The 10,703-nt window shown below is 69.3% G+C and overlaps 1 protein-coding gene across 1 annotated transcript; it reads right to left on the bottom strand.

The window, feature by feature from the left end:
* Positions 1 to 299: 299 nt before the first annotated feature.
* Positions 300 to 9,368, bottom strand: TNK1 (tyrosine kinase non receptor 1). Its single transcript, XM_050933278.1, has 13 exons — positions 9,201 to 9,368; positions 8,465 to 8,538; positions 7,675 to 7,863; positions 6,860 to 7,012; positions 6,378 to 6,646; positions 5,871 to 5,997; positions 5,368 to 5,514; positions 3,494 to 3,588; positions 2,724 to 2,924; positions 2,032 to 2,108; positions 1,405 to 1,757; positions 713 to 808; positions 300 to 533 (listed from the first exon to the last, which is right to left on the bottom strand). Exons 1-13 carry the CDS (start codon positions 9,361 to 9,363, stop codon positions 411 to 413), a joined length of 2,067 nt encoding a protein of 688 aa, XP_050789235.1. The 5' UTR covers positions 9,364 to 9,368; the 3' UTR covers positions 300 to 410.
* Positions 9,369 to 10,703: the final 1,335 nt, after the last annotated feature.

Here is a 10,703-nt window from a genome sequence, read left to right as displayed (position 1 = left end):
AGGCACAGCCAGCCGAAGGATGCCTGGGTTCTCTCCCCAGCTCTGGGAGGGGAGTGGGGTCTGGTGGTTAGAGCAGGGGGGGCCGGGAGCCAAGACTCCTGGGTTCTCTCCCCAACTCTGGGAGGGGAGTGGGGCCTGGTGGGTTAGAGCAGGGGGGGCTGGGAGCCAGGACTCCTGGGTTCTCTCCCCGGCCCTGGGAGGGGAGTGGGGGCTGGTGGGTTACAGCAGGGGGGGCTGGGAGCCAGGACTCCTGGGTTCTCTCCCCGGCCCTGGGAGGGGAGTAGGAGCTGGTGGGTTAGAGCAGGTGGGGCTGGGAGCCAGGACTCCTGGGTTCTCTCCCCGGCTCTGGGAGGCTGAAGGGTCGAGGCCAGGCAGAGGCGGGAAGCTGGGGGGGCAGGACGTCACCCTCTTCAGGCCCGGAGGCCACGGCTCAAGACGTAGCGCGAGGCCATGGCCAGGTTCCAGCGATGCTTCTCTAGGATGCGCCGGCACTCGCCCCGGGAGTGCGGGCTGATGTGGAACAGCTGGTCAACCTGTCGGGGAAACGGGAATGTCAGGGGCCTGTCCCCTCTAGGGGGCGCTGGCTCCCACCTGGCCCCAGGGCGGGGCTGGCTGGCTCAGGGGGGCGGGGAATGGGGCAGGGGCCTGTCCCGTCTAGGGGGCGCTGGCTCCCACCCGGCCCCACGGCAGGGAGGCGGGTTCTGACTCCCACCTTCAGCGTCTCGATGGCTTTCTGGGTGTCCCAGCCGTGCAGCCTCAGGGCCTCGTGACACTCCTCCACTGTCACCCCGTGGACCTTCTCCTCCACCTGCGGCGGGACGAGCAGACGAGAGGCTGAGACCCTGCACGAGAGGGACCTCCAGCTCCCCAGCCTCCGTCCCACAGCCCCCCCACAATGCCTGGGAGAGGGATGGTGTGTCAGGACTCCTGGGTTCTCTCCCCGGCTCTGGGAGGGGAGTGGGGGCTGGTGGGTCAGAGCAGGGGGGCTGGGAGCCCGGACTCCTGGGTTCGCTCCCCGGCTCTGGGAGGGGAGTGAGGGCTGGTGGGTCAGAGCAGGGGGGGCTGGAAGCCAGGACTCCTGGGTTCTATCCCAGATCTGGGAGGGGAGTGGGGGCTGGTGGGTCAGAGCAGGGGGGGCTGGGAGCCAGGACTCCTGGGTTCTCTCCCCGGCTCTGTGAGGGGAGTGGGGGCTGGTGGGTCAGAGCAGGGGGGGGCTGGGAGCCAGGACTCCTGGGTTCTCTCCCAGCTCTGGGAGGGGAGTGGGGGCTGGTGGGTCACAGCAGTGGGGGCTGGGAGCCAGGATTCCTGGGTTCTCTCCCCGGCTCTGGGAGGGGAGTGGGGGCTGCTGGTTAGAGCAAGGGGGCTGGGAGCCAAGACGCCTGGATTCTTTCCTCAATCCCTCACCTCTTTGATTTTCCGCTCCACATCGCTGTTGCCTTTCTGCCCCTGACATGGGGGCCCCATGACACCCACGGCAGCCCTGTGGGCCCCCCCAGGGGCCCTGGTCCCCCCTGCCTCCCTCCTGTCCCTGGCCCCAGGTTGCTGGAGTGGAGCATCTATCCTTCGGGGTTGGCAGGGCCGAGGGGCAGGCCGTGACTTCGGGGGCGTCTCCAGGGGTCGGAGCCCGATTTCCCTCGGTGGGCGGGCCGGTGGGTTGCTGAGGTGATGAGGCAGGAAGGCAGGATCGTCACCCGGATGCCTGGGTGTCGTCCGAAGGACGCTGAAATCCATCACTGAGTCCAGACTCTTAGAGAGACCTAGGAAGTGGGAAAGGGAAACTGAGGCACAGCTGGACTCTTGGGTTCTCTTCCTGCCTCTGGGAGGGGAGTGGGGGCTGGTGGGTTAGCATGGGGGGGGCTGGGAGCCAGGACTCCTGGGTTCTCTCCCCGGCTCTAGGGGGGGCTGGTGGGTTAGAGCGGGGGAGGGACTGGGACCCAGGACTCCTGGGTTCTCTCCCCATTCCCTTCCAGCCCACGTGACAATGGCAGGGCTGTGCCCACCTGGCTCCCCCCAGGCTGGCCGGATACTCACGCGTCAGCCGGAGAAGCTGCAGGCCCCCCGGTTTGATCCCGCCAGGTTCTTTAGCGTCCCGGGGCTTCTCTTTCGGCCTGGGAGGGGGGCGGGGGGGGGGAGAGGGGGAGGGTTAGTTACTTGGTCCCTTGGGGGCTAATTCCTGGATCCCGTCTGGAGGGGGGGCACTTTGGGGTCCCTGCCCCAGGTCACAACCCACCCCACACTTAGGGGTTGGGGGAGATGGAAGAGCTGGGAGGGGGGCAAAGGAGAGGCCCCTCTGCCTGATAGAGCCCCGCCCACTTTAGAACAAGCCACGCCCCTTCCCCACCTGCATGGCCACACACCCTCTCAACAGCCACGCCCCCTCCCGCCGAGAGCCACACCCCCTCCTGCCATAACCACGCCCCTTCCCATCTGACATGCCCCCTCAGCCCACAACAGCATCCCCACCCCACAGCCACGCCCCTCCCCAATAGACACGCCCCCTACCACACAGCCACGCCCCCTTCCTTCCATAATCACACCCCTTCCCATCCAACAAGCCCCCCCCAGACCACAGCCCTCCCCAAGAGACACGCCCCCTTCCTATCAGCCACACCCCTCCCCAAGCCACGCCCCTTCCCCTCAGCAACCTGCCACGCCTCCTTAAGCCACGCCCCTACCACACAGCCACGCCCCTTCCCAGAGCCACGCCCCCTCCCCCCACTCACTCCTCGATGCAGTCAGGGGCTCCCCAGCTGCGGCCGGGGTGGGGGTCGCCGTGTCCCACGTGCTGGAAGCTGTTGGGGATGGGGAGGCTGATCCGGCGCAGCCCAGCAGTGGGCGGTTCCTCCAGGCTCACCGCCGAGGCCGGGAAGATCCCGACCCGCAGAGTCCGCCTGTTCTGGCCCCGCCAGGCCGAGGACTCAGGGCTGCAGGGGGCAGGAAGTGGTGTGAACCCAGGAGTCCGGGCTCCCAGCCCCCCTGCTCTGACCCACCAGCCCCCACTCCTCTCCCAGAACCAGGAGAGAACCCAGGAGTCCTGGCTCCCGGCCCCCCCTGCTCTGACCACCAGCCCCCACTCCCCTCCCAGAGCCAGGGAGAGAACTCAGGAGTCCTGGCTCCCAGCCCCCCTGCTCTAATCCACCAGCCCCCCTCCCCTCCCCGAGCCGGGTAGAGAACCCAGGAGTCCTGGTTCCCAGCCCCCCCCTGCTCTAACCACCAGTCCTCACTCCCCTCTCAGAGCCAGGGAACGAACCCAGGAGTCCTGGTTCCCAGCCCCCACTGCTCTCACCCAGCAGATCCCACTCCCCTCCCAGAGCCGGGGAGAGAACCCAGGAGTCCTGGCTACCAGCCCCTCCGCTCTAACCACCAGTCCCCACTCCCCTCTCAGAGCCAGGGAGAGAACCCAGGAGTCCTGGCTCCCAGCCCCCCTGCTCTAACCCACCAGCCCCCACTCCCCTCCCAGAGCCGGGGAGAGAACCCAGGTGTCCGGGCTCACCTGCCCTCAATCACCGTGATGAGATCGTTAGTTTCTAGTCTCAGCCACCCTGGTTCATTCAAGTCCTGAGTGGCTCTCACCTCCCGGGGACGGAGCTGAGGGCAGGAGGGAAAGGGTTAATCCCACTCATAGATCTTGGGGGTGGGGGGGCAGAGGTGTCTCCCCAGCTCCCCCAGCCCAGGCCTTTCCCAGCAGGGGGCACCGCAAGGTGCAGGGGAGGAGCGCTGGCTGTGGGGCAGGGGGATCCCAGCAGGGGACGTCATGGGGAGCGAGGCAGAGGGGCTGGCTGTGTGGGGTGACACCAGCAGGGGGCACCGTGGGGACAACAGTGGCGGGGGTTGGCTGTGGGGTGGGAGATCCCAGCAGGGGGCACCATGGGGCACAGGGCAGGGGGGCTGGCTGGCTGTGGGGCAGCGGGATCTCAGCAGGGGGTGCCGTGGGGAGCAGGGCAGGGGGACTGGCTCGTTGTGGGGCAGGGGGATCTCAGCAGGAGGCGCTGTGGGGGACAGAGCAGGGGGACTGGCTCGTTGTGGGGCAGGGAGATCTCAGCAGGGGCCGCCGTGGGGAGCGGGGCAGGGGGACTGGCTCGTTGTGGGGCAGGGGGACCTCAGCAGGGGCCGCTGTGGGGAGCGGGGCAGGGGGACTGGCTGGCTGTGGGGCAGGGGGATCCCAGCAGGGGCCGCCGTGGGGAGCGGGGCAGGGGGACTGGCTCGTTGTGGGGCAGGGGGATCTCAGCAGGGGCCGCTGTGGGGAGCGGGGCAGGGGGGCTGGCTGGCTGTGGGGCAGCGGGATCCCAGCAGGGGCCGCCGTGGGGAGCGGGGCAGAGGGGCTGGCTGGCTGTGGGGCAGGGGGATCCCAGCAGGGGCCGCCGTGGGGAGCGGGGCAGGGGGGCTGGCTGGCTGTGGGGCAGCGGGATCCCAGCAGGGGGCACCGTGGGGAGCGGGGCAGGGGGGCTGGCTGGCTGTGGGGCAGCGGGATCCCAGCAGGGGGCACCGTGGGGAGCGGGGCAGGGGGGCTGGCTGGCTGTGGGGCAGGAGGATCCCAGCAGGGGGCACCGTGGGGAGCGGGGCAGGGGGGCTGGCTGGCTGTGGGGCAGGGGGATCTCAGCAGGGGGCGCCGTGGGGAGCGGGGCAGGGGGGCTGGCTGGCTGTGGGGCAGCGGGATCCCAGCAGGGGGCACAGTGGGGAGCGGGGCAGGGGGGCTGGCTGGCTGTGGGGCAGGGGGATCCCAGCAGGGGCCGCCGTGGGGAGCGGGGCAGGGGGGCTGGCTGGCTGTGGGGCAGGGGGATCCCAGCAGGGGGCGCCGTGGGGAGCGGGGCAGGGGGGCTGGCTGGCTGTGGGGCAGGGGGATCCCAGCAGGGGGCGCCGTGGGGAGCGGGGCAGGGGGGCTGGCTGGCTGTGGGGCAGGGGGATCCCAGCAGGGGGCGCCGTGGGGAGCGGGGCAGGGGGGCTGGCTGGCTGTGGGGCAGGGGGATCCCAGCAGGGGCTGCCGTGGGGAGCGGGGCAGGGAGGCTGCCTGGCTGTGGGGCAGGGGGATCCCAGCAGGGGGCGCCGTGGGGAGCGGGGCAGGGGGGCTGGCTGGCTGTGGGGCAGGGGGATCCCAGCAGGGGCCGCCGTGGGGAGCGGGGCAGGGGGGCTGGCTGGCTGTGGGGCAGCGGGATCCCAGCAGGGGGCACCGTGGGGAGCGGGGCAGGGGGGCTGGCTGGCTGTGGGGCAGGGGGATCCCAGCAGGGGGCGCCGTGGGGAGTGGGGCAGGGGGGCTGGCTGGCTGTGGGGCAGGGGTATCTCAGCAGGGGGCGCCGTGGGGAGCGGGGCAGGGGGGCTGGCTGGCTGTGGGGCAGGGGGATCCCAGCAGGCCCCCCCGGGGTCACTCACCTCGTGCAGCAGGCCGATGATGTCCCGGAAGTGGGGTCTCTCCTCGGGGTTGTGGGCCCAGCAGCGCCGCTGCAGGCCGTAGAGGCCGCGGGGACAGTCCTCGGGGCACTCCAGCCGCGCCCCCTCCCGCTCCAACTTCAGCATGATCTGGGGGGGGGGCAAACCAGAACGTGAACCTCCAGCAACACGGCGCCCCCTTCTGGAGGGGTAAAGTATCGCAGCCCCCCGGGGCTGCACTACCAACCGCAACCACTAGATGGAGCTCAAAGTCCTTCCCATAGCACAGGGGGCTGGGGGTGCTGGGAGCCAGGACTCCTGGGTTCTCTCCCTGGCTCTGGGAGGGGAGTGGGGGCTGGTGGGTCAGAGCAGGGGGGGCTGGGAGCCAGGACTCCTGGGTTCTCTCCCCGGCTCTGGGAGGGGAGCGGGGGCTGGTAGATTAGAGCAGGGGGGGCTGGGAGCCAGGACTCCTGGGTTCTCCTCCAACCCCAGCTGCCCTGGCTCACCTGGCGCCCCGAGCGCCCCATCCAGGGTTCCTCGCAGTAGGAGAACATCTCCCAGAGGGTGACCCCGAACATCCACACGTCGGACGCGTGGGAGAAGATGCCGGAGCGCAGGCTCTCGGGGGCGCACCTGGGAGGCAGGAGAGGACACGTCAGAGAGAGAGAGAGAGAGAGGAAGCGCCCCTTAGTGCCAGCCCCACAGGGGAGAGCGCCCCCTGCCCCACAGCGCCCCCTAGCGTCGCCCTGGGGCGAGCCCCTCCTGCCAGGGGAGAGCGCCCCCTGCTGAACTCCTGCCCCGCTCCCTGCCCCACAGCGCCCCCTAGTGCCACCCTGGGGCCAGCCCCTCCTGCCAGGGGAGAGCGCCCCCTGCTGAGCCCCCCACCCTGCTCCCAGCCCCACAGCGCCCCCTAGTGCCGCCCTGGTGCCAGCCCACTGCCAGGGGAGAGCGCCCCCTGCTGAGCCCCACAGCGCCCCCTAGCGCCGCCCTGGGGGCGGGTGGAGGTGTCTCACCAGGCGAAGGGGATTTTGCGGTGCGCGGACATGATGTATCGGTCCCCCTTGCTCGAGAGCGCCCGCATGAGGCCAAAGTCGCCGATCTTGGCGTGCTCCTCCGAGGCCAGCAGGACGTTGCGGGCGGCCAGGTCCCGGTGGATGAAGAGCTTCGACTCCAGGTACGCCATGCCCTGGGCCACCTGCACGGCGTAGAGCCAGAGCCGGTGCAGGGGGTAGGGCGGGCGCAGCTGGTCGTACAGGGAGCCCAGCGGGGCCAGCTCCGTCACCTGCCCAGAGAGTCCTGGTGACGAGCGGGGGAGAGAACCCAGGAGTCCTGGCTCCCAGCCACCCCCGCTCTGACCCACCAGCACCCACTCCCCTCCCAGAGCCGGGGAGAGAACCCAGGAGTCCTGGCTCCCAGCCCCCGCTGTTCTGACCCACTAGCCCCCACTCCCCTCCCAGAGCTGGGGAGAGAACCCAGGTGTCCGGGCCGCGCTCACCATCTTGAGGGGCTGGCTGAGCACGACCCCGTGGAGCCGCAGGAGGTGAGGGTGCTCCAGGCCGCTCATGGCGTTCACCTCGTTGAGGAAATCGACCAGCGCGAGGGGGTCGGTGCTGACGTCGGAGCGGAGGGATTTCACCGCCACGGAGAGCTGGAGGGGGCAGGGGGGGTCAGATCCTGGGGGGCGGTGTCGGGGGGGAGCCAGAGGGATGGAGGGGGGAGGAGAAAGGGAAAAAGCAGCCAGAAGAGAAGGGAGAGGGGGTAACAGATGGGTTCAGCCCCACACCCCCTCCCTTTTCTCCCTCTGGCCCCACAATGTCCCCCGACCCCTCCGTTTTCCCTCCCTCCAACCCCCCATCCCTCCATCCTGCCTTCCCCCTTCCATCCATCCATCCCTCTCCATGCTCCTTCCAGCTGGGCCCCCCCCTCTGCCTTGCCCCCAACCAGGGGTCACTTCGGGCCCCGGGAGCCCAGACGGGAGCCGCTCCGGGCCCCTGGCTAACAGGGCGAGACCCCAACCTTGCTGGGGGAGGACAAGACGTGGCCATACATTGCCCCAGGGACCTTCCCACCCCAAGTGGCTGGTCGACGGGGGTGGGGGGGCTTTGAAATCCTGGGGTACAGATGATCACGTGATCGCCGGCGCAGATCTCGCGATTTTCCAATCTCTGCTCCAGGTCTCTCCCCCCTGCCGCAGCCCAAATGGTGTGAAATTCCCTGGCCATTCCTGGGAGACGCAAGACCCCGCCTGAAGCCCCCCCCCAGCCCCGCGAGGACCCAGAAAGCTCCTCCCCCCTGCCCCAGACGACTCACGGTGCCCCCGCCGGGCGGGGTCCACTCTCCCCGGTGCACCACCCCGAAGCAGCCGTCGCCCAGCCGCTCCTGCAGGCGCAGGTCCCACTCGCTGATCAGACATTTCAGGGGGGTGTCCGAGTCCGGGTGGGGAGGCGGGGGGTGGGAGGGCCCCTCCCCCGACTCCTGGGTCCTTGGGCCACTAATCATCTGACAGAGAGAGACAGACATGTACACTGCCTAATCGCCAGTGAACCCAGGAGTCCTGGCTCTAACCACCAGCCCTCACTCCCCTCCCAGAGCCGAGGAGAGAACCCAGGAGTCCTGGATCCCAGCCCCCCTGCTCTAACCCTCCAGCCCCCACTCCCCTCCCAGAGCCGGGGAGAGAACCCAGGAGTCCTGGCTCCCAGCCCCCCTGCTCTAACCCTCCAGCCCCCACTCCCCTCCCAGAGCCAGGGAGAGAACCCAGGAGTCCTGGCTCCCAGCCCCCCTGCTCTAACCCTCCAGCCCCCACTCCCCTCCCAGAGCCAGGGAGAGAACCCAGGAGTCCTGGCTCCTAGCCCCACTGCTCTAACCACCAGCCCCTACTCCCCTCCCAGAGCCGGGGAGAGAACCCAGGAGTCCTGGCTCCCAGCCCTCGTGCTCTAACCACCAGCCCCTACTCCCCTCCCAGAGCCGGGGAGAGAACCCAGGAGTCCTCGCTCCCAGCCCTCCACCCCACGGACACGGGGCTGGCATGGGGGGGGGGCTCTATTTTCCTGCCCCCGGACACCAGGGTTCCTGTGGCAATGGGGGAGGGGTGAAGTCAAACCTTATAAACCCAGGACTTGGGGCGCGGCCTCTGCTGTTTCCTCCGCTTGATGGCGTCTTCCAGCCGCCGCTGACCTGAATTGGGGGGGCTGGCGGTTAGAAAGGGGGAGCTCTGCCGGTGCCCTCACTCCTGATCTGCAGCCCCCCCAGCCCTGGCCTCCCCCCAGCTCTGCCGGTGCCCCTCACTCCTGACCTGCAGCCCCCCCAGCCCTGGCCTCCTCCCAGCTCTGCTGGTGCCCCTCACTCCTGACCTGCAGCCCCCCCAGCCCTGGCCTCCCCCCAGCTCTGCCGGTGCCCCTCACTCCTGACCTGCAGCCCCCCCAGCCCTGGCCACCCCCCAGCTCTGCTGGTGCCCCTCACTCCTGACCTGCAGCCCCCCCCAGCCCTGGCTACACCCCAGCTCTGCCGGTGCCCCTCACTCCTGACCTGCAGCCCCCCCAGCCATGGCTACACCCCAGCTCTGCCAATGCCTCTCACTCCTGACCTGCAGCCCCCCCAGCCATGGCTACACCCCAGCTCTGCTGGTGCCCCTCACTCCTGACCTGCAGCCCCCCCAGCCCTGGCCTCCCCCCAGCTCTGCCGGTGCCCCTCACTCCTGACCTGCAGCCCCCCCTAGCCCTGTCCCCCTCAGCTCTGCCGGTGCCCTTCACCACCAACCCGCAGCCCCTGCTAGCCCAGCCCTGCTGGTGCCCCTCACTCCCGACTCGCAGCCCCCGTTAGCTGCCCCCTACACCGACCGGGGCGCCCCATGCCAATCTGGTCGAGGTCGGCGGGTTTGACGTAGTCGAAGTGGCCCAGGCGGGTGACGTGTAACTCGTCCCGGATCTTGAGGTAAAATTGCTCCAGCTGGATTTCGGTGAGCAGCGCCAGGAGCCAGTCGGTGCCGTCATCCGGGGCCATTGGGGGTGCGGTGGGGGGCCCGGCCGGGTGAGATGGAGAAGCCCCGGAACCGAGATCGGGGCGCCGGGCAATCCGGAGACACCCAGGACACGACCGTCCCCGCCCGGTTACAATCTAAAGAGAGAAAAGAACCTCGGGTCTAAGAGAGGGAAACTGAGGCACCAAAAAGCTCCCTACTGTGCCCCCCACCTGCGGCTTGGCACCCGAGTGTCTCTCTGTGGGTCCCGGGAGCTGTTTTCCTTCCTCCATCGGGACAGCCTCATTGTCTGGTCTTGTCTTTCCCACCTCCCACTTGCCCCCTGCGGCCTCCGGGACTCCCTGCCACTGTGCCAACCCACCCGAGCCCCAGGGGGACACACCCAGAGCCTGCCCCAGACCACATGCACACCCCTCAGGCTGGAGGGGGTGAATGGATTAGAGTGGGCGGGTCCGGGAGCCAGGACTCCTGGGTTCTCTCCCCGGCTCTGGGAGGGGGGTGGGGGCTGGTGGGTTAGTGCAGGGGGACTGGGAGCCAGGACTCCTGGGTTCTCTCCCTGGCTCTGGAGGGGAGTAGGGGCTGGTGGGTCAGAGCAGGGGGCTGGGAGCCAGGACTCCTGGATTCTCTCCCCAGCTCTGGGAGGGGAGTGGGGGCTGGTGGGTTAGAGCAGGGGGGCTGGGAGCCAGGACTCCTGGGTTCTCTCCCCGGCTCTGGGAGGGGAGTGGGGGCGGGTGGGTTAGAGCAGGGGGGGCTGGGAGCCAGGACTCCTGGATTCTCTCCCCAGCTCTGGGAGGGGAGCGCGGGCTGCTGGGTTAGAGCAGAGGGGGCTGGGTGCCAGGACTCCTGGGTTCTCTCCCCGGCTCTGGGAGGGGAATAGGGGCTGGTGGGTCAGAGCAGGGGGCTGGGAGCCAGGACTCCTGGGTTCTCTCCCTGGCTCTGGGAGGGGAGTGGGGGCTGGTGGGTTAGAGCAGGGGGGCTGGGAGCCAGGACGCCTGGGTTCTCTCCCTGGCTGGGGGGAGAGAAGCGGCTCAGGACATGTGTAAACCTGCTCTGAACCTGACCCCTCCCAGCACCCCACTCCCTGGGCAGGGCTGTGGGGTGACACAACCACCCCGAGGGTTGAAACACTTCCACACCCTGTGACCGGGCCCTGGGCCTCCTCCCTAAAACCAGCAGGGTGGGGCTGCGAGGAGGAGGAGTCGGGGTTGTGGGGGGGGGATCACGGATGAATTTCCAGGGTGAAGGTTTGGGGGGGTTGAGTTTGGGGGGAAGGTTCCGTGGACTTGGGGTGAGTTTGGCAAAAGGGGAAGATGTGGAGGGGGCCAGGGGATGAGTTGGGGGGAAGATTCGGGGGATCCTCGCA

The sequence above is a fragment of the Gopherus flavomarginatus genome, chromosome 23 (genome assembly GCF_025201925.1).
Source record: "Gopherus flavomarginatus isolate rGopFla2 chromosome 23, rGopFla2.mat.asm, whole genome shotgun sequence".
Taxonomy (NCBI): domain Eukaryota; kingdom Metazoa; phylum Chordata; order Testudines; family Testudinidae; genus Gopherus; species Gopherus flavomarginatus.
The sequence above is the reverse complement of the archived record's forward strand: the minus strand, read 5'-3'. Positions and strand labels throughout refer to the sequence as shown.